The 23,980-nt window shown below is 45.0% G+C and overlaps 1 protein-coding gene across 1 annotated transcript in view; it reads left to right on the forward strand.

Annotated features, from left to right (window-relative positions):
* The window catches only part of RLBP1 (retinaldehyde binding protein 1), a 172,850-nt gene that overhangs the window by 22,453 nt on the left and 126,417 nt on the right, over positions 1-23,980 (forward strand). Inside the window, exon 3 of the mRNA XM_085644451.1 lies at positions 1,885-2,013. Within this exon, the coding sequence (XP_085500577.1) occupies positions 1,885-2,013 (129 nt within the window). The remainder of the gene's footprint in view (positions 1-1,884; positions 2,014-23,980) is intronic.

Raw genomic sequence — 23,980 nt, forward strand, 5'->3', positions numbered from 1 at the left:
GGTAAGATACTTGCCAATTTTTGGTGGATGTCTCACATCACCCAAACTCTAAATAACCCCCTATCCTGTAGCACAGATTGTGTGAATACCATTCTGAGGCTACACTGTGCAGAAGTGCAATGTAGTAGTAAGCAGCACAGACTGCATGCAGCACACGCGGTGTGCTTGGAGTTCATCACTATATGCTTTGTAGTGCAGCTTAGGCAAGATGTTTTACTGTGCAGATCAGGCTACATCACAGAACAAAGATTACTTGTGAACTATTGGTTTTCTTTCAAACAAACAGCATATTTATAGATAGTATCCAGAAAGGTTTCCATAGCAGGAGCACAAATGTGAGGAAAATGCTTTCACAAGAAAGAGAATGATTCTTTTTTTATCTAATAAAAATATAGGGGCTCATCACGATGTTGGGAGGAAACTTTCCGGCCAACGCCATTCCAGATTCAGGAACCAACCGACTCGCAGTCGGTGGTTCCGCCCGACAGATTACGATGCGATAGAACACTGTTGGTCGGAGTCCCAATGTTTCCTATGTGAGCCCGAGTTCCGTCTGAAATCCGGCCGTAACACGGGCTCCTATGGGGAAAGGAGGTGTGTGCGGAAAACCCTGCACCCTGTCCTGTCGCAGGCACCCAGTTGTGCCTGCCACACAGTACAGGGTTTTTCAAGGGGGTCCCTTAGGTACCCCTTTTGTCCCCACCTGGAGGCTTCAGGATGAAGGGGGCCCTGCTAGGGTCCCCTGAAGTCACTTTCTGACAGCCTTTTTGTGTCGGACAGGCCGACTCGGAAAGGCTGTTGGAAATCGACATTGTGAGTGGCCGGTCAGAAATGCTGTCTATAGAGGTGGACGATGTGGTTCTGACAGACAGAAATACTCCGAGAGCCAGACGCAACTGATTTGGAATGACTGCGCAGTTTACTTTCCGACAGCAAACATCATAATCGGTCGGTCGGAATGTAAACTGACCAAGTTGGTTGGAAGAGTTCCAGCACGGTCTAGGAAATTCCCACTGTCGGGGGGATGCTTCCCCCCAACATCGTATTCAGCCCCACAGTATTACTGAACTTTTCAAAAGAAGCAAGTATAATACCCCTACCTCAACATATGAGCAGGACAGAACTGCATTGTTTAGCATGTCTTGCAACCTTGCTGAATATAGTTAATCTAAACCAAAATAGATGGAAGGAATATTTTCTCAGCGGGGGGGGCACACTAACAAAAGGGTGCTGCATGAGAGGGCTAATGGGGTCAGAGAAGGGAGCACCTCAGGGAACTGCACTGGCTCCTGATACACAAACATGCTCAATTCAGACTCCTCTCACACACAAATTCAAGGCACTACACAACTCAGGCCCCAACTACCTGAACAGTCGCATCTCCTTCCACCAACCACCCAGGCACCTCCACTCCGCAGGACTCCTGCTTGCACACATCCCATGCATACACAGAACCAGGTCAGGAGGACGAGTGTTGGCTTAAATCGCTCATAACGTGTGGAACAACCTCCCACTCCTCATCAAAGCCTCCTCTTCTTGAAATCTACAAGAAGCTGAATACTTGCTTTTCGAGTAACCAATCTACCATCGGCAGGGCTAAGCATACACCTGCTCGGTGCCCGGATAAGCCCTGCAGGTGATAGGGCCTTTACAATACACGTAACATAACACCTGCCTCTCCATAAAGCATCCAGGAAAGATGGCACATTGGGAATATCAGCCGTAGGCTGGGACACTGTTAATAATTAATTAGCCATTCTTTTTAGGCGATGAGAATTGTTAGTTCTTAAGGTAGTGATTAATGATACCTGGGACTCGCGGATGCTATCACATGTAAACCAATAAAGAACGTATTATCTGATTCCCTTTGTTCTCTTTGTTCAGACTGGAACCTTTCGTGTCATTTCTGAGGAGGAACAGGCTCTTCGCACCAAGCTGGAAAGACTAACCACAAAGGATCACGGTCCGGTCTTTGGAAAATGTGAGAAACTCCCTCCACACACTGTTCAAAAGGTAAAACAACGCATAAAACGTAGTACCTTGGATTGTGTTCATTTAGTTTATTACAGGTCGACTCACTCCTGAAATTGTACTGCCAGGTATGCAAATTCATTGAAAATAATGTGACCACTGCGGGGCGGGAAGAGCATTTGAAGCCATTAGATTCTATTATGCATGCTTTCACAATTGTAGCTCCCAGACAAGAAAGAATGATTGTTATAAGCACTGTTTCTCAAGCACTACATGAAGACAAAGAGCCAGGAAACACGAAAACAACTTTGTGGAAAGGAGCACAAAAGTAACCTGACAATTCCCGAATCCATAAACACTTCCAAAGTCAATACCTTTCAGTTAGTGCGGGCATTTGTGGTATTGAGAATTGCAGCCTCCCTGATAAGTGCCATTGATTGAAATGGGAGCCTGGCATTTTGTTTTTGCCTGGATATGTGAATGTCCTACTTCTATGTTACTAACCAATGGGTAGGGGTTCACTACAGTCTTTCTCTTTCTATAGTTTGGTCTGTTGTGTTTGAGCTGGTGAGCTAGCTTAACTTTGGAATGCAGCAAGGGGCATCTGTGCTCCCGGAGGAGTAGCAAATTAATTGGGGTGGCACATTTTGTTTTTATTTGATTTACTGTAAGCAATGCATAGCTGCTATTTAACTTCTACACCATCCAATGTTGACAAGATGTGAATATTCTGGCCTCTGATGCGTAAACGTTTGTTGACTTACCACAGGTATGCATCAAGTGTGTCCTCCATTAGCCTGACTTTGATATTAACTGATGGTCATTTCTTATTGTTTGTGTGGACGACTAGTTTAAGATGCAAAATACAAAACGAAACCAATGAATGCACTCTCATAAAATATTACAAGGCTATTTTTTGTGCCACAAGCTACATGCCCACCAACCACTATTACCAAGAACCTAACTGAAAATGACTCTTGCGCAATCCCGTGGTATAGAGCCTGCTCGGAGCCCTGACATTTGAACGGGGCAGGAAGAATTCGTAGGGGATGTATTTTTAGCCTGAAGGTAGCTCCAATTTATTTTATGTGGTCCCATTCTTTACATCATGAAAACGATGCATTGATGCTAATATTGGGGAAACTCATACCACAAAAAGAAAGGGAGAAATCATTCAATTAGTCACAGGCTATATACAGGTGACTACTGATTCTGAATTTATTAAATCGATAACAAGGGCAAAAACAAGGCTGTTCTCCAGACGCCTTCCATGTGTGACCACTACAGTTATACATCTCCATATTGCAGGGACATGCATGGTTCTTGTGACGACCTTTCATATGATAAATGTGTAACATAGAGAAAATGTGCAATCTGGTTCTACCCATGTCCTAGTAGAATGACCAAAATCTGGTCTCATCCCTTGAATGTAATCATTTGCAAAACTACCTCCACATCATCCATATCACAAAACGAATTCCCGCCTCACAGCTTTAAGGTTCTTTTTATTAGCTTGGTTTTATCACTATAATCCTTGTTATAAGGAGTATTGACTACATTTATTGGTTTCATTTATGTAACAGTCTCTAAGGACAATAGTCTGTCTTTCATCACAAAACAGCTTCTTGGGTCAAAACATGAATCACCGCTATGCTTTAGCCAATCCATCGTGTTTAATAAAATATGTATTATCAACAGACCTTATGTAAGTCATCTGTGGTAGAACTGTCATGTGGCTTACTGCTAAATAAGTAAATAAAGAAAACATCACATTCACTTACGCTGCTCGTATGTCTAATATTTGCCAGCAGCAGAAAGGCGCTAACTCATAGATCCTTCCATCATTCAGGTAGCTCATTCACAACAAATTATGGAATTAAAGTGTTGGAAATGGGGGTCTCTAGTTGGCAATGGTTTGCACCTTTGTCCAAGGAAAGACCTTGCTTCTAGTCCGGTTAAGGAAGTTACGCCCTGAGACAATCTCTGCTCACCCCCTAGGTAGCGTGGCACGAGTAGTCAGGCTTATCTCAGAGGCAGTGTGTAAAGCATTTGTGCACACATACAGTAACACAGTGAAAACACTACGAATGGCCACCACACCAGTTTAGAAAAATAGGACAATTTTATCTAAACAAAGCAAGGCCAAAACGACAAAAATCCACCATACATATGTTCAAGATATCATCAAAAATACGTTATTTCACAAAAATAAAGCTTGCCGCAACAAATAGCTTCACCTGGGGCTATTACAACATTGTGACCGATGAAAATCCCAAAGTGCGGCACTGCAGTGCAGTGCGCAGGCCAGGCACGGAGTCGCATGGAACCCCCAAGACCAGTACCTTGGCAAACGATGAAAACAATTCCTTACGACCACAGAGAAGGTGAGGTGTCGGTTCCTTAGTGCAATGCAGGGGAGGTGAGGCGGCGGTTCCTTACTGTTGTCGGGAGATGAGGTGATGGTTCCTGATTGTTGCCATGGAGGCGACGTCGCAGTGGTGTCAGGGCATCGATTCCTTAGGACGGTGTGGGGTTTATGGATTTGGGAGGTCACCCACGTCAGGGATCGGCTCTGCGTCACGAGCAGTGCCCTCTGCTCCGGTGCTGGCAGCAGCCTCGGTGATGGTGTCAGAGTCAACATGGTGATGCGTTGCCAGGCGTCGGGCCTGTGGTGCAAGTTGGGGCGGCACTTCAGGAGCGGTGCCCACTGGTTCATTGCAGGTCACAGCATCGTTTGCAGGCGTCTGTGTTGCTCTTTCCCTCTGCGGCAGCTGAAACAGCTGTTCCAGGTGCAGAAGGACAGAGGAAGTGAAGTCTTTGTGTGCCTGAGATTTCAGAACAGGAGGCAAGATCTACACCATGCCCTTGGGGGTCTTCTTCAAGCAGGATATACAGCAAAGTTCAGTCTTTGTCCTCTCCTTGGCAGAAGGAACCACTGCAGGCCAACCCAGCAAAGGATCCACACAGCAATGGGGCAGTACTCCTCCTTCAGCTTCTCCGGCTCTTCTCCTTGGCAGAAGTTCATCTTGAGTCCAGAAGTATTCTAAAGTTCTGGGGTCTGAGCCCCAATATTTATACCACATTTTCCTTTATTCTCTTGTGGCAAAAAGTCTCCCAGCTCAGTCCAAACCAATTTTGTCCTCTCTGGTCCAGCTTCTTGGCAGGAGGTGGAGACAGCATTGTGCACAGGAGAGCGGGCCTAATGAGGTGCCAGTGAAACTCCTCCCACCACTCTAAATGCAGTCAAGGTCTATTTAACCCAGCTCTGAGTCACCTGGAAAAAGCAGGACACACCTCAACCCCCGAGTGGCTGTCTGCTTTGAATGCTCATCCTCAGCTCCTGTCACTTCAAAACCAGACAGTGACCAATGACAGCGTTGTAACAACGCATACCATTACCCCGCAAGTCGTAACAACAACTTGTGGAGGGGGGCGCTGGATGTTGGAATAGTATAATTTTACTATTCCAACTACAGTCTGTGTGGACAGTAGGGAAGGTGTTGGATTTTAAATCCAACACCTTCTCCCACCTCCGCAAGTCGTTGTTACGCCTTGCGGGGTATTGGTATGCGTTGTTACAACGCGCCATTTTAACGACCGCATTGTATCAACATGCAGGGTGACGGAATCGTAGTAAGGGCTATTTACCGTCAATACATAACTCAGCAGAGGCACCTAGGATGTCTAAGCAAGAAAATGCCTACTTACTTCTTAAAAGTGGCATATTCAATTCCACAATTAACAAACCATCTTTACTATAAGATGTGTTATTAAATTCTGAGTTCAGAGAACCTAAACTCCAACTTTCTATCTAGCCCCCATGGGAATTTATACTTGTAAGATGTTACAAAGTAACTCCCATGCTATTCTGTGGGACAGATAGCCTTTCAATAGTGGAAAACAAAAAACACAGTATTTCACTATCAGGACATGTCACATACCCAGTACCCAGTACACATCCTACCTTTCACATACACTGCACCCTACCCAGGGGGGCACTATGGACCTACTTTAGGGGTGACTCACTTGTAAGAAAAAGGAAGGTTAGGGCCTGGCAAGTGGCTGCACTTGCCAGGTCGACATGCCAGTTTAAACTGCACACAGACACTGCAGTGGTGGGTCTAAGAACCCTTTGAAGGGCTGCAGGGGTGAGTGACACAAACAGTAGTGCTGCAGGTCCACCAGCAGCATTGGTTTACAGGCCCTGGGCACACACAGTGCACTAAACTAGAGTCTTAGCAGTAAATCAAATAATCCATAAACACAATTCATACAGGGAGCACTTGCACTTTGGCACTGACCAGCAGTGGCAAAGTGCTCAAAGCATCTAGACCAGTAAAAACAACATTCAGCACGCAGCAAAAATACAGGAGGCAGAGGCCAAAAAGACAGGGGAAACCACAACAAGGAAGCCAGGTAAAACAGAAAGGAACAGTTCCTGGGGTGTTTGCCTTAGATCTAATTTAGATTGCCTATCCCCATGATACAAGAACTGAGCCGGAGATAGACATTTCGCCTAAGCCAGAACTGAGCCTTGCTTATATTGCCTGTGTTAGTGAGCGATATAGCCTGTGAAAGTGAGAGATATAGCCTTAATTACACTGTGACAGTTGAGAAGTTTTGCCACAATATTGCTTTGAACGTTTGGGGTTATCTCTGATCAGGTGACAGTTAGGGTATAGTCTGGCCCTGATCATGTAGTGGGACTTACTCCAGGATGTAGAAAGTATGTCTGTGACTGAATTATGAGAAGTGAGGAGTCTATTCTGGTTTATATTGTCGGAGGTGTGGGGATCCATCCTTGCTCCAGGATGTAGAAAGTATGCCTGTGACTGAATTATGAGAAGTGAGGAGTCTATTCTGGTTTATATTGTCGGAGGTGTGGGGATCCATCCTTGATTCCACCATGATAGCACAGCAAGCTCTCACTTTTTTCACTGTAGGAAAAAAAACTCTAGCTCATGAATACAATTGGGGAGATTAACCCAATTCTGCCTTAAACTGCACAGTGGGAGTGTGGGCGTCTACCCCACGTGATGAAGCACAGTAAGTAATGGAATACTCAAGCTATGTTCAATAGAATCATTTGAATGAGATTAAGGAACATGGTTTAATGGACAGAGGCCAATTATTACAGCAACACACAGTGTGGATCATTAACAACATTTTACCAAAATGCATAGGGTAGCACAAGTGACTTCATCCTCCTTTTCATACCAATGACTTCACAGGGATGACCTGTAGTCCAACACTTAGCATACTCCTATTTGTTTCTGCATGGTATGTAGGTCTGGGGATGAAAACCAGAGAAAGTAAACAAAGCTGATAGAGCCCATTGCTTTCAAGACCCCTGAAGTCTATAACAGGTGCAATGGCAAATACTACAGGGTAGGGATGGGGTAGCTGTTGCTATCCTAGGATATTCTAAGTAGCGATCATACTGTAAATTATTTGAAAATTGGCAGAACTCACTGCGGAGGCCTGTAACTAAATACTGTTGGAAAGATCACAAATATTTGATTGGATATTTTTATTCTGCTCAAGCATTGTGGCAGCTGTGCCATTAGGAACTCTATTTCTTTTATAATCCATATAACTCATCAAAGTCAGATTACAATGAAAATCTTGACAGAAAACTGGCATGCTAAATTTAATTCTGGCATAAAACATGCATGATTTTTCTAAAATATTCCCTTTCCTGATAATCTAAAATACAATTGATGATTTCCTCCATAAAAGTGTATGTTCAAGTCATCCAGAACGTGTGCTACTCAGTGTGAGAGGGACCCTGTGAAGTTTAGCTATCACCCTCTTGTCTTCCTGCTGGCAGCCCTGCCTCTATTTCAGGTATGTCAACAACTTGGGTGCATACCCAGTGGCACTCCTGGTGCCCTCTACACAGGATGCTTGTAGTTGGCAGGAAAATGTTACTGTATAGGGCAGCCAAGGGATGACTTGTGATCTGCCTATGTTGCAGAGGTAGAGGGCTATTCAAAATTGCTGCTCCCCCTTCAGCTTATTGTGCCAGTGAGGGTTAATACAAGGGACTATTGAGCACCTTACCTGACCAAACACTGAGTGGGAGCACATGCCCATGTTGGTGGCGTGGAAATTTTCTCCACCCCACATTAATTAATTAAGGAAAACACCAAGGGCTTCATTATGATCGTGGTCTGACTGCTAACGATAGGCCGTCGGTGGTAGTCTGACTGCCGACAGCCCTTCTGTCTGTCCGCCGCACGTCAATGCTGGCAGTCGGACAACAGCGGCCAGAGTCCAGATTGCGCCTCGGCGAGGATCTCAGATCCCCACGGGGCAGCGGTTGGTGTCGCGGCCCTGAATGACAGTGTTGCAGAACCAGGCAAAGCTGCCGAGATTTGGATATCCCTTTCCGACAGCATGTTGAAGAGGGATGTAGGGGGCCACAAACAGGGCACTCGTCCATCATGGACTACTGTTGTGCCCCACTCACCTCCATGCACTGTGTGCCATGCACAACATGGTACATGACAAACGGCCCATGGGCATGCTAGAGGTGTTCTGTATCACAGCGGCTTGTGCTGTGCCCCTTTTCTTTGGCCGCAGCACAGGCCGCCATGATACTGTAGTAATCTGCTAAACTGTTACCTTCTTGACTAAGCTGTGATCTCATCCACTGAGCTATGGAATGTTTCTGTTTAAATCCAAGGGGCTGCTGCAAGAGTTCCCTGGAGGCTGTGGAGACGAACGGTCATTAAACCTTGAGTTCATACACTTACCTGTCCTGTGGTAATTACTTTAAATTTGGCTACGAGTTGGTTTGACCGTTCGAGATCTCCTTCCACGCGTGCAGCAGTTTTCCCTGGCTCCAGCGCCTTGCAGTTGACAGGTCAGCTGAGGAGCATCAGCCGAAAGATCCATTTGAAATCTTTATCCTGTGGCGTCTCTGGTGGCTCACCTGTTTTGGCATCAGTGGGACGTCGGTCCTGGTGTCTGTCGGGCGAAATCCTGTGGCATCTCAGTTGGCTCACCCTTGTTTTGGCATCAGTGGGACGTCGGTCCTTGTGTCTGTCAGGCGACCACCATCTGTGTATTGCAATGTGGACTTTCTATGCAGTTGTATGAACTCCGCAAGTCTCGGACTCCTTCTGCATAGCAGAGACGTCCCATCTGCTGAGTTCCAGGTTGGCGTTGTTTTTCGTGGGACTGGTGCGAAGTTAAGGTACCGTTTGCTGTTGTGCCGGGTCTGATTCTGCCATTTGCCGTCATCTCTTGACCCTTTCCCTCTGACATCCAGTCCCGAATGATGACACAGTGGAATGTGGTCGTTGTGCCTCATGAGCGTTGAGTGCGTGTCTGACATTTTTTGTGCTGTCAGCGTTATTCCAGCAGAGCGTGGAGTGTCCCTGACAAAGGCAGGAGCAGCGTGTCCGACGTCTGAGGTGTCGTCAGCGATCTTCATGCGGAGTGTGGTGTGTCTCCATGACAACTATAGCAGCGATCAGTGTTTTCTCACGTCTGACGTGAAGCGTTGCCTGTGAATGTTTCACAAATGATGATTACGTTTTTATATTGTGCCTGTGGGGAAGAAAATACTGTTGTGTGAAGAACACGGAGTAACAAAATCGACAAGGTTGTAGAAGTTCAAGAGCATTTCATTTCACAAGAGGAGCTCTTCACAAGTACTCTGCTTTTATCGTAAATACTATGTAAAAAAAAGAAATCTTTACTATTAAAGTCTAGTTGTTCGCTCAAGGGACTATTTTCCTTTTGGAAATACGTGGTGTCTATCTTATGACTCTAGTGTTTTTCTAGGCATATGTTTTTTTTCTGTTTCTTCCCTTACAGGTCGATCTTGGGGCTATAGAATTGGTTTCTGGTTAATTATCATTTGGTAATACAACATATCTTTGTGTGTTATAATTCTTTGTGCAACTTTACAATGCAGAGTGTTCAAGCACCTCCTCCATTTCTACAGCTTCCAGGAGACCCTCCGGTAAGATGGAAGGTATAGAGCTTTCACAAAGTATTTAGGAGCTATGGGGAGCTTTAGATTCAGTGCGGAACGTAGGAGATTTATTCTTGAACACAACTTAGGTCTAGAGGGACAAGATGTTTTGGAACACTTACCCGCTCTGGAAGTTCCAGAAGGTGAAGAATCTCTCAACGAGTATGTTAATGTTAATGTTATTAGAACTTCTAAAGCGCTCTGTTACCCTAGGGTGTCCTGGCGCTGGGCACTGCCTACCTGGATATAGATAAGAAAGAACTGTTCATGTAAAAAGCCAAGTTTTCAATCTCTTCCTGAAGGGGGGGAGACCGGTTGACTTTCTAAGGTGCAAAGGCAAGCTGTTCCAAGCCTTTGTAGCACAATGAAGAAAGCTCCTGCCACCCCAGCTGGCTTTTTGAAAACGAGGAACGATCACTTGTTTTGCTTCCGAGGAGCACAGGGCTCTTCCAGGAATGTACGATTGTATGCTTTGTTTCAGAAAAGCAGGACCAATGCCTATTAGGGCCTTAAAAACTGTGCAAAGAGCCTTAAATTGTGCACGTTGTTTCACAGGGAGCCAGTGAAGAACTCTGAGTCCCATCCTCACAGAGACAAACCTGAGTGTACCCGTTAGCAGCCTGGCTGCTGCATTCTGCACGATGTGGAGTCTGTTCAAGTGTCTCTTTTGGATGTTCAAGTAGAGACTATTGCAGTAATAAAATCGTGACAGAATGAGCGCTGTGACTGCTATCTTCAGGCTATCTTCGGGAAGGAGGAATTTGATTTTCCTCAGAATTCTGAGAATGTAGAAGCTGGATGAGACGACCCTGCTAATTTGGTCACCAAAGGAGAGTTTAGAATCAATGATCACCCCCAGGTTCTTAGCCTTCTCAGCAGGGGCCATTGCAGTTGGCCACCAGAGTGGCGTCCAGAGGTTAATTGTGTTCCAAATATGATCACCTCTGTTTTACCTGCGTTGAGTTTCAGGCAGTTTAATGCCATCCAACCCGCGATCGCCTGCATACAGTCATGGCATCTAGATCCCGTCTCCACTTCTTTACCATTCTGAAGAGACAACATGATTTGCGTGTCGTCAGCATACGAAGTCAACTGAAACCCAACATATCTAATCGGGCTGCCAGTGGTGACACATACACATTAAATAATGTGGGACTGAGAGAAGACCCCTACGGCACTCCACAGGGGAGTGAGAAAGGCCTGGATATATCCTTACATAGGCCCACAGTTTGTGTCTTATCGGTAAGAAAAGATCTCAAAAGATCCCAGGCCTTGCCCTGGACCCTACTTTCAGATAGACGGTCCATCAGAATTTCATGATGGACTGTATCGAAGGCAGCCGAGAGATCCAACATGATCAATATCGTGGTGCCTCCCTGGTCCAAGGCCTCTCTGATCTCCTCCGTGGATCTAATCAGTGCCAGCTCAGTGCTGTGTTGCGCACGGAAGCCAAACTGTGTAGAGTCCAACAGAGAGTTGGTTTGAAGAACAGTACTGAGTTGGCCATTCATAGCCTTCTCAATCATTTTTCCTGGAAAAGGGAGACCCGAAATGGGCCTATAATTGTTTGGGTCTTTTGGATCCAAGTTAGATTTTTTTAGTAAGGGAAGGATCAATGCTATTTTCCAGGGTTTGGGAAAATGGCCTGAATTAAAAATTGTGTTAAACAGTGGGGTAAGGGCTGCCCCTATAATGTCTGGAACCAGTTTAAGTACAGAGGCTGGACATGGGTCCAGAGGAGATCCAGACTGAATTTCTGACAGTAATTTGGTGGTCTCTTGTGAGTCCAGCGGTACAAAGCAGTCTAATGTGGGGATAGGTCTGTTATCCTTAAGCCACCCTGTCGCTGGGGCCTTATTAGCATCAGATGGCTGGATAGTAAAGGAGGAAAAGATGATTTCCACCTTTTGCAAAAAAAAGGCAGTCAGAGTTTCACAGAGTTCCGGGCTGCTGTCTATCTTTGGGATGGTGGAGGTCGTGAGTGTAGTGATAGTTTTAAACAGTTCTTTTGACGAGGATTTAGCTTTCCTAATTTGTTCCCCAAAGTATGTCTTTTTGGTTTCAAAGAGAAGTTTTTTATAATGTGTATGACTTACTTTATAGGCCTCTTTGTCGATGTTATTGTACCCTCTCCTCCAGGCTCGCTCTAGCCGTTTGCAATCAAGTTTATGTGCTTTTAGGTTTTCTGAATACTAAGGGGCAGATGGAAATGCCCGCTTGGGAATACACGGTTTGTCAGGCATGACCAAGCAGTAACTATGTTAGAGAAGCAATTCGATATAGAAGACTGTCTGGTTGTAGCGAGACACACATTTTTTACTAGAGAACAGGAAAATGATGAAAGTATTGTATCTTATGTTGCCGCGTTACGTATTCTCGCATCTGAATGTGAATTTGAACAGTTTACGTCGCAACTTATAAGGGGTCAAGTTGTGGCTCATTGCAAAGACAAAAAAGTGCAAGAGAAGTTATTGACGTTAAAAAACCCATTGTTACAAGAGACTATCACTATTGTAAAAAGTATTGAACTGTCTCAGTTAGCGTCTAAAGAGCTGAAATCTGATAAGATGAGTGTTGGGGCAGTAAAGGAAAACAAGGAGCCAACGGATAAACAAGTTAATGTAATGCGTGGAAACAAGAACACTTCTTACAGAACTGAGAAGAAGTTTAACCCTTAAAAGAATGTGTGCACGAAATGTATTTTTTTTTCACACTATCCCAACGCTCGCATTTGCCCGGCAAAGAATGCATTGTGTCGCAAATATGGGAAGCTTGGGCATTCTGCGAAGATGTGTATGTCAAAGGGCAATCCAGTCAACTCTGTTCACGAGGATGTAGACAATGGTGAACAAATGGGTGACATGGTGAGTTCCTTGAGGGATTTAATCATAGTAGTTAAAGATGACGCTAATGAGTGTGTTGATCCAGTCCTGAGAGTGGTTGTGGATGGTAAATCCATTCAACTCTTGGTCAATTCCGGGGCACGCATGACCATGGTCACAGAAGAGTTGTTTGAAAGTGTTTGGCAGGGCAAGCTTCTGGAAACACTTGACAGGAATCCTGTATCCTATGAGGGCAGGAAAATTGAGCTAAAAGGGTTTTTTGAAACTAGCTTGATTTTCAAAGGGAGGCGCATTTTTGGGAAGGTGTATGTGGCATAGAAAGCACTCAACATTTTGGGGTGGTATCACCAAGGTTTATTTGGAATGACCCTTAGACCAGGTACTAAAGAGCAAGTTTCGGTGGTGGATGAGTCTCAAAAGGGTGAGTGTGTGACGGAGTGGTGTGACAAGTTCAAGAGTGTGTTCGCTTATGGCTTGGGGTGCATTAAAGGATTTAGGCGCTATATTAAAGTGAGGGGTTGTTTGTGGGTGACGAAGATGAGGAATGCTTGATTGCCGCAGTTGATGTTTGTGGTGTGTGAGGTTTCTCTGAGAAGGAGTGGTTTGAATCTATGCAACCAGATTCTGTTTTAAGGAGAGTGAAAGAACACATTGTTTTAGGCTGGCCTAAAGAGAAGCATCTTGATGCTGAACTTCAACCCTTTTCCAAGATTTCTATTGAGCTTACCTTGGAGGGTGGGGAGTTAATTTTGCGTGGTGACAAGTTTGTACCACCGGAATCCTTGAGGTCACGCATCATCACTTTGGGCCATGAAGGTCATTTGGGACAAACCAGCATTAAGAGAAGAATTTGCTCTGTTTATTGGTGGCCTTCAATGGTCAGGCAGATTGATGAGGTCATTAAGGAGTGTATCATTTGCTGCTCGAGCGATAAGGTCATCAAGATTGCCACTCCTCCTGTGCAAGTGGTTGTACCACCCACTGAACCATGGATGAAGTTAGCTGTAGATTTTGTAGGGCCTTTGAATTCCCTTCCCCATAGAAACAAGTTTGCGTTGGTTGTAGCTGACTATTATAGCAAGTGGTGGGAAGTCCATTTTATGGTTGATCCCAACACTAGGGAGGTCATTCGTTTTTTCCAAAGATTGTTTTCCAGGGAAGGTTTACCCAAGGAGATTGTCTCAGATAACGGGGTGCAATCTACTTCTAAAGAAATGTCAGAGTTTCTATCCCAGTCTGGCAATTTACACCAGCATGTGGCTTTATGTCATCCCCAGGCCAATGGTTTCATTGAGCGCATGAATCAAATCCTGGTTGAATGCGTGCAGTGGGCTTTATCTAATGATGTTGACATCAAGGAAGCTGTCCATAGTATGTTATGGGCGTACCGCACAACTCCCATCCAGGCCATGGGAAAAAGTCAGTTTGAATTGTTGCGTGGAAGAATTGCTACTTTTGACATGTGTCCTGCCTGGATGAGAAAGTGGGGTTTGCATTTGAACAGCGCCTTGTTTGTTTCTCATGATTCAGAGTTGAGTGCAAACAAAACCACGTTTTATGCTTCCAGTAATGTGGCCAAACATTCATATAATTCAAAGGTTTCTGTGGGTGATCGGGTCAAAATCAAACTTCCCATTAAAATGCCAAAGGGGTTGTCCAAGTTCAGTCCCCCTCTTAAGGTGGATGCTATTTCACGTTTTGCTGTCAGGGTCAATGGGAATAATTGGTGGAACTGTTCTAGGGTTTACAAGATTCCTAAAAACCTGGGGGAAGATTTATGTTTGACTTGCGCCTCATTTACGCCGCCGTTGCGTCACTTTTGTGACGCAGCAGCGGCGCAAATCCTGCACCACAGTGCAGGGTATTTACAACGTGACGCATCTGGGAGATGCGTCACGTTGTAAAGCCCTGCGCCACATGTAGGCGTTCCAGGGCAGGTGGGGGCGTTCCGGCGCAGGAACGCCTCCTAAAAGTGGCTGAGTGAAATCTACAAGATTTCACTCAGTCACTTTTGAGCCCATGCTGCGTCAAAACCCTGCGCCTGCTTGAGGCAGGCGTAAGGATTGACGCAGCATTGTGCAGATAGGGCCCCCCAGAGCATTGCTGGAGCTGCGTCGTGCTTGCGACGCAACTCCAGCAATGCGCCACTTTTACGGCACAGATGCGTGACGCATCTGTGCCGTTTTTTCCCCATGGTGCGCCGCATTATAAATGCGGCGCATCCATGATGGCGGAGCTGGGGCGCAAAATAACTGGCGCATCCCTGCTGATATGCAGGGATGCGTCAGTTATTATAAATATGCCCCCTGGTCCTCAAACTGAGACTTGAAAGTGGTGTTTGGAAGAATGGTGATTTGGGTCAATCTCAAAATCAATCTAATCCCAATCCTTCTGCTGTGCGTAGGAGTTTAAGGAGAAGTGTTCCTTCTAAACGTATGGATCTGTAGATCCTCCTAGTTTTGATTTTGTTTTCTTTTTATCCTGGTTTAACACTTGGTTTCTTTCCCCTTGTTGTTTCTCCCTGCCTGGTCTCCTTTTATCTTTGCTCAGAACACCTTGACCTGTTATAGGTAGCACTTTCTGATCACCAGCAGGGCGGTCACATCAAAATGCGGCAGTCAGACGCCACCTGCTTGTCGGGCGGTCTCCTGACCCTTGTAATAGCGCGCAGCGGTCCAATCGACTGCAATCGAAGTCAGGGTCTAAGACTCCCCAAAAAAAGCTATCTCTCATACCATCTACTAATCTCCCTTGGACCTGTTGGTCATTCATAGAATAAAATTATATTATACACTTGGGCAAACATAGCTGTGCTTTGCCTGCTCAAAGTCAGATATGTCAAGGGCAGTTGGAACAGGAAAGGAAGAATGCTTCTCTTGTTTTGTAAGTAAGACAAATGCATGTTCTACATAGCTTTCTTGATAATTGATTTTGTTTGACTTGTTATAGTGTATAAAGGGGAACAAATGTGTGGTTCAGAATTTGGAGCACTTTTTGTGCATTACAGTGTGCATTCAAAACTCATACACTTCAATACAATTCCTTAATTTGTTTTCATTAACTCAAGAAATAATGTATATCACGGGTCCCAAAAGGGAAATTGTTGAATTTCCATTTATACAATGTTTTTACAGCGAAGTAATCATATAGGACATTGGTAAATAGTGTGTCGATATATTTAATGATAAAATCTGTTTCAAGATTCAAGTATGGACCTCGATCGCTAATGCAGCATTACAGATTTCAGATATTAAGAAGCTACTAAATATGAGAGAAAAATGATTTTATTTCACAATTTTCCTGAATCAACAAAAGCTATAAATTATACTCTCAAATCTGTACAAAACATTATGTGAGCAGCACAAACTGAAAGAGTAAATGCGTTTGAGGATTGTTTTTGTAGAGGAAGGTGATCCTTCCTGCACAAAAACAATTCTGTCTGCAACCCAGGCACCCTTGCACCACAACGCAAGGGTGCCTGCATTGGCGCTAGGCAGCAGTTGGTGCGCCAGCACAAAGAAAGGACAGGGTGTGCCATATAATGTTATATTTGGTGCTTTTCTGCCCTTTACCTTTCACACAGCACAGCAAGATGGCATGCTGCGCTGAGTGAGAAAGTTTGATAAATGTGACCCTCTGTGTTTATAGTTAGGCTTATGTGGAATGTTTATGTTTACGTTTGGGGATATATTAAGCGTTCGTTCACCGAAAGGTCTATTTGCGCTATCGGAGATAGGAAACCTGTCCTGAAGTATGCTCTAACAGTATGCTTGGGTGAACAGCCAAGTTTTCAGTTTTTTTCTGAAACTGATGTACACAGACGTAGTCTGATGTCAATTGGTAGGGAATTCCAGAGTGTTGGGCCGAGTACAGAGAAGCGATAACCACCCATTCTCTTATGCTTAAATTTGGGGATAGTCATCATATTCATAGAGGCTGACCTGAGATTCCGTTTGGGAAGGTACCGTGAAATCTTTGTGGAGATGAATTTGGGGCCCGTCTCATGGAGTGCGTTGAAAATCATACAGCCTGTCTTAAACATGGTCCGATGGGTCACAGGAAGCCAGTGAAGCTGCTTCATTAGTGGCTTGGTATGACAGTGTCTTGGTTGCTGTTAGACTAACCTAGCTGCCTGATTCTGGATCAGCTGCAATCTATGGGTTTGATTGGCAGGGAGACCCAAATTAATAGCATTGGCGTAATCCAGCCTGGACATAATCAAGGCCAGCATGATTACCATGCATGCCTCCCTAGTAAAAACTCCCCTGATTTTCTTGAAGGTCCTTAGATGGTAGACGCACGAGGAAGTGATCAGACTGATCTGTTCATGCATGGATAAGTTGCCATTGATCCCCAGACTTTTGACCGAGTTCTTAGGGATAGGTGGGGTGCCCAATGCAGCTGGCCAGTGTCCTGGTGTCCAATGATGGAGTCTGTTATTAGAAATCACTATCTCTGTTTTGACAGAGTTTAATTTAAGATAGTTGTGACTCATCCAGTCTTTAATGGAAAGCATGGTATTTTGGAAGAAGGCCTTACATTCCTCCCTCTCGTCAATCGGCAATATCAACTGCATATCATCTGCATAGTTATATACCTTCACTCCCCTGCTTTGAAGGGAATGAATCAGGGGGCAGATATAAATGTTGAACAGGTGGAGTAGAGGTATGAGCCCTAAGGTACACCACAGGTGGTATTGACCCTGGCTGAGTTAAAGGGTGACAACCTAACAGACTGGGTGCGGTCCCCTAGGAATCCAATCATCTAATCCAGGGCCGTTCCTCTCTGGCCTGCCGCTTCCATTCTATCCGCTAATATGGTGTGATCCACGGTATCGAATGCAGCGGACAGGTCGAGCAGTACCAATGCCTGTGGGCACAACCTGTCTGCTTCCTCCTTCAGGTCATCCACTACGCCTAAGATGACTGATTCAGTTGAGTGTGATGGTCTGAAGCCTGCCTGGTGGGAGTCCAAGAAATTAGTCTCTTCGATGAATGTGCAAATGAGTTTTGCTGCGTGTGCTTCAAGCACTTTTGCCGGAAATGGGAGGAGCGATATGGGTCTGTAATTACTCAGTAGATTAGGATCTACTCCGGCTTTCTTTTGAAGCGGGACTAGCACTGCCTCTTTGAAAGCACGTAGGACCACCCCTTGCTCCAGGGAGAGGTAGAGCAGGGAGAGAAAGGTATCTGGGAATTGTGCAAGAATGTCTTTTTGTATCCTAGAGGGACAGGGGTCTTTGGGGGGAGCCAAACTGTATCTTGCTTCTTAATTCTGCAAGCCTGATCTGAGGTAATGTTTTGAAAGCTAGACAGAGTTGTTGAGTTAGTAAATTGCTGATATGATTTCCAATCATGAGAGCTAGGAGAGATGGAGTTCTGGATAGCATTAATTTTGTCAACGAAGAAAGCATTCAGATCGGCTTGGGAAGGAGTGATGGCCAGTGTGACGCGGTCGGGATTGTAATTTTCTCTGACTATCTTGAAGATGTCTTTGGATTTATTTTCAGAACTAAGAACCCTGTTCGTGTAGAAGACTTTTTTTGCCTCCACGATGGCAGCTTTGGAATTAGTTAGAGCTATTTCATACATTTTACTTTCTGCAGGAGAATAGCTTTTCCGCCATTTCCGTTCTGCCTGGCAGGTTTTAAGTTTTACAGATTTTAACTCTATAGTAAACCATTTAGAGGCTACGTGCCGCCTCATACCTCTCTCTTTCCTTTGTAGCGGGCGTGAATCTCACTTGCACTTGATTGCCAGTTGGAGATAGCTATGTCCAACTCGTCAACATTAAGGGAAGTGCTTTGATCATGTGCGTGATGACCAGCAGTGCTCTTATCATGCAGTAGCATTACTTATGGCTATGCTTAAATGTGGAGAGGAACGAACAGGAGTGAGTAGTTCATGCCCAGGTTGCCATAAGTACCATTTGTGTGTGTTACTGAACATGAACTAAGACCACTGAAGAATAAAGCACACATGGAAAGAGAAAAATTAGAGGAAATGTAAACATTTCTCCTCGTTACACCTCCTCTAGAGAGGCGCGAGGTTTTGGCACTGCCCTAGGTTTACCAGATTGTAAATCTGGGGCAGCATCAACGTCCATGGGTATTTCATGTGAACACCCACAGCAACACCCAAGGAACTCCTCTTTGATACAGAGTAAAGCAAAGCAGCGAGTTGTTCTGCTTTGCCTTACTCCATATCTACAAGGCCATGAAAAGCCACACAGGCTGGCTTTATGTGACCTTATAGATATGGTTGAGCCCTGAGTGACACCGGAATGTCGCAAAAAGTGACATCCCGGCAGCGTACAGAGCTTGGAAATATGACACAGAGAAGCATATTTACAAGGAAATGGCGCAGCACGTTGCAGCGATGATTGCTGTTGTGCAGGAAGGGACTAAAGCAATCATGAATGGTGCTTTACTCCTTCTATGTACACGCAGAATGCAGCACACATTGAAAGAGCAAAAATGAGGATAAATAAGAGTATTTCTTCTTGTTGCGCCACCCTTATGCCTCCCCTGGGGAGGCGTACGTTTTTGGCGCTGCGTCAGATTTACAGATGCTTTTAAATCTGGAGCAGTGTCAAAAAGTCATGGGTGTTGCGTGGGAACGCCCACTGGAACACTCATGGCACACCCCTTTAATGCAGAAAGCTGTGTCAAGGAGGACCATATTTACAAGGCACCGTTAAGCCACACAAAGTGGCTTAATGCCGCCTTGTAAATATGGAGCAGGGCACACCGCCACTAGAGCGATGCAAAAAGTGACGCTCTGGTGACGCAATGCCCTTGTAAATATGCCCCTAAGTTATTTGGCACAAATATTCTACCTCTGACTGACAGGCTTTCACAGCAACCTGTGAGGCTGGAGTGATGGAGACAGAGGGGGGAAAACTGGTGAAAAAGCAGTTGTAATAATCACCTTGCTCCCTTTTTATTGCTTCCACATGCTCCTGTTGAGCTTCTGTTTGAGCAACTCTCCGAACCTGATCTGTATATTCAAGGAAAGAGAAACATCCACAGGCAAAGAGTAACTTGAGCAGTGAGGCAAGTACGCGCTTGACCTTTCCTTGAGGAAGTGACATTGAACACGAGTCTTCAAGTCAAGAGCGGTGTCTACAGCCGAGGCGTCAATCTCACCCAGAAGGACAGCAAGAATAACACTGCCGAGACCCTGTAAAAACCTCACCCGGCCTCCGGCTCATAAACGGGAGGGTTTGTCTTAGACCTCTTGGGTGGGACAGTAGTAAAGCCTCGGTGAGGAGCCGGTCTGGAGGCTGCATCACCAGCTTCGCGTCCACCAGTGATGTGTGTCAGACAAGTCCACGACTCTCTGTGCTCTTTCTTGTTTGTTTTGAAGTTTCTTACATTTTACCGGCTTTGAGACCCCACATTTAACTCACAACTAAACGAGCATCCTCTGCCAATACACAATTAGCTTGCCTCTGTTTATGCCTTTCACGAGGAGTGCGTAACGTAATTAAAAGCACCGGACGGACGTTAATTACTGCGCATAGTGACGTGTATTTTATATGAGAGAAAATGACTACTGCTCTTTTGTTTGACTGTCACCAATGCATCAGCTTTTTGTAGTGAACACAGTAGAAATCATGGATGCCAGTGATGATGTCATTTTCTAACCAAAAAAGGAAAAACATGTCTTTAAATAACGTGAAACGCCTGTCCATACGACTGAACCACTATACCTATAGGACACTATGGGCCTCATGTAGGTAGCGTACCAGTTACCACTTCTTAAATACCGAGCCGTACCGACTCGGTATTTAAGAAGTGGTAACTCGTATGTAGGTAATGAGTCGGTAATTTTTACCGATTCGTTACTAGTCGGTAATTACCGAATCGGTATTTACCGATTCGGTAATGAGGCATACCTTCCCATTGATGGGAAGGTATGCCTCATTACCGAATCGGTAAATACCGATTCGGTAATGGGGGGAACACATACAAGGGTGGCAGGGTGTCACATTGACACCCTGTTGCACCCCTGATTCGGCCATGTGTGCACATGTGGCACACATACATGCCCTAAGGGCATGTATGTATGCCACATTGCACACTGCTACGCGCGTGAAAATGCATTTACACATACATTCATTATTTACCACCAACTATTAGTTGGTGGTAAATACCGACTCATAAACACACACACACACTCCCCCTACATCTCGATTTTGCTTTCGGAATTTACCGAATCGGTAAAATTACCGATTCGGAAAAGTTACCGATTCGGTAACATTACCGAATCGGTATTATTACCGAATCGGTAATTTTACCGATTCGGTAAATTCCGAAAGCAAAATATGTCCCCCTACATACCAATGGCCAAAATACCGGTCGGTAACGGTATAATTACCGAAAATCGGCCGTTACCGACCGGTATTTGGCTACCTACATGAGGCCCTATAAGCTGAATTGTCTATTGCCTGTAGGCATTATATGGAAAAATAACACCCTGACTGTATATTATAAAGGCAAAGTCACTGAAGATCTCTATGACCATACAGAATAAAAAAGCCAAAGTTCAGATCACAGAGCTCCAAGGTAGCGTGCAATATACTTCTTCTGTAAATAGAGGGTACTTTTGGCCTCATTTAGAGTATAGCGCTGTCTGTTAGGTTGTCGGAGGTAATTGCCTCCACCTCGGTGGCAGCTCCTCCGCTAAGGCGGAGGAGCGTCGCCCCACTGCAGAAAAGGAAAAATAAAATGATAATAATGTATCGTTATTATCATTTTATTTTCCCAATTGCCGTCAGTGGGGGGGCTGGCCAGAGCAGGGGAGGATTGATGTGCACTCCTTAAGTTCACATGAACTGTTTGGCCGGCCCTCTTGGGCCAAGCAACCAGTTCATGCGCACTTTGCATGTTCCTACCAGGCTGTATTGCACAGCCTGGTCAGGAACATGCACAGGCTCCCTGTTGCAGTCTGAGCACCGATACATGGCGCTCAGACCAATCACAACACTGCATTGTAGCGTTGTGATTGGCTCAGGGGAGCCTGTCTGCCCGGGAGCTTCCTGCTGCCAGCCTGGACAGGAAGAGAACAAGGACAGAGGACGGAGGAGAGGTGGCGGCAGCCCGTTAAAGGTAAGTCCTTTTCTTTAATTGAATTCCTCTCCTCTCCCCGCCCCACCTCTCCGGTCCTGTAGCAGCCGCTGCTGCTCCACCTCTCTAGCCAGACTACCCTCCACCATACTTAGAGATCTCTGCAGCCGTGCCAAAGTTTGTTTTTGAAAAAACAAAAAACAAATGACCCTTATACCCTCAGTTATATTCCCAGGGTGTGGGGTCCATTTACATTTTCTTACTGATTGAAAGATAAAAGAGTAAATAAGACCTTCATCTCTAAATAGGACAGACAATATGATGCACCTACACCACCCACCCAACTCCATCATGCCATCGATGTTGGGCTCCACCATCAGGGGCACCGCCATTGAAAACACTATGGTCTGCCTGGTTCTAAATAGAACGGGTGAACTGTCACTTTGCCGGACAGCATAGTCCGCCATGTACCCTGTCCGCCAAACTCTCAATCAGGCCCCATATTCCTTATAGTACATGCTCACATCACCAAACCCTCTTTTAAATGCATTGGGCTTCATTTAGAGTCAGGTAGAGAGGAGGCACTGCGCCCTCTCCACTAAACTCATGGTTCCCCCACTTTATTTAGAGTCAGGGGGAGGAGCCAGTGCCACATTTACACCCATGAAGCTGCCACTGGCTATGCCAGTGTAACCCTTTGACCCAGGTGGGCCTTCCACCAAGGGACCACATTGGTGGTCCTTTTGACCCTGTTGGTAGCAGTATGACATCACTAATTTGTTTTGCCCATGTCCGCCATTTGGTGCGCAGTGGACACTGACAGAGAAAGGGCAGATTGGCCCACATGCTCAGGGAGAAAACTCTATCTTCATTGGGGCCATTCTTTACAGAGAAAACAAACTCTGCTTTGGGAGTTTGTTTTCTCTAAACAAGAAATTCGTTGAAGTATCCTATAAGCATAGGGCCCGATTGGCAAAACTTCAGTCTTTTGAAGGCAGTAAATGTGTCTCCCTACACAAGGGAGGATCTCTAAATAAGGCAGACATTCCTCTGCTTGAGTGTCGGATGGCATGGCCTTGACCTCCCGCTAGACCATATGCCAGGGCATAAATAATGACTTAGTTGTTGCTTCACATTATGTTTCACAGTATGCTTGACACAATGGGGTATATTTATCAGGAAATGGCGCAGCACTGCACAAATTTTGCTGCGCCGTGCTGCATCATTTAAAAAACACAGGGCTGCGCCTGTGTTTTCCCTTGGACTAGTACCAAAAATAGCTTCCAAGCGCCAACACAGACACCCTTGCGCCATAGTGTAAGGGTGCCTGCACTGCAGGGATGATTTCCTGCAACACAGGCGATTTTGCACCATGGTGCAAGGGCGCCTGTGTTGCACTGAATTATTGTTTATGTGCAGGAAAGGGTACCTTTCTGCACATAAACAATCTTTAAAGGGGCTTTGCTCTTTCTATGTGTGCTGCACAAAATGCACAATGTTGTTATTAATGATGTCATTTGAGATGTTATTAAGGATGTTATGAATGCAGTCGATGAACAAGTCATGCGTGATGTATTGGAGTGTACAAGCAGAGCATGGCGAGGGTGCAAGTTATAGTTTAGTTAAATAAATAAATAATAAAGAATAAAAGTAGACACACATTTCCTCAAATTTCTTAATATGCTACTGATACATTTTATGTTTATGATGCCTTATTGTCATATTTCTGTTTCAGATTAATTAAAAGTGATATGTAAATTGGAAAACAAGATGGAAATTAAATAAACCGTGCTATAATCTTTTAAAATCTCCTGCTGTGCTCAGTCATTACCATCAGTTTGCTTTTCTTTGTTCACATTGTTCCACGGAATTCCAAAGCACACAGGATTTACACTGGGGTGCAAAAAACATCTGAAATTGTGCCTTTACTGCTTACAACAGGACACCATAGATTAAAAAGAGACACGTACGAGAAAACCACACATAATGGGGTCTTTTTATTATACAGCATTCCAAACCGGATATAATGAAGATATTATAAATTATCTTATAATTTCGCAAGTTTATGACGCTTCAGGCAAATACTGTTAAAGAATGTTGCCATGCTAG

Source organism: Triturus cristatus, chromosome 3_1, assembly GCF_964204655.1.
Source record: "Triturus cristatus chromosome 3_1, aTriCri1.1, whole genome shotgun sequence".
NCBI lineage: Eukaryota > Metazoa > Chordata > Amphibia > Caudata > Salamandridae > Triturus > Triturus cristatus.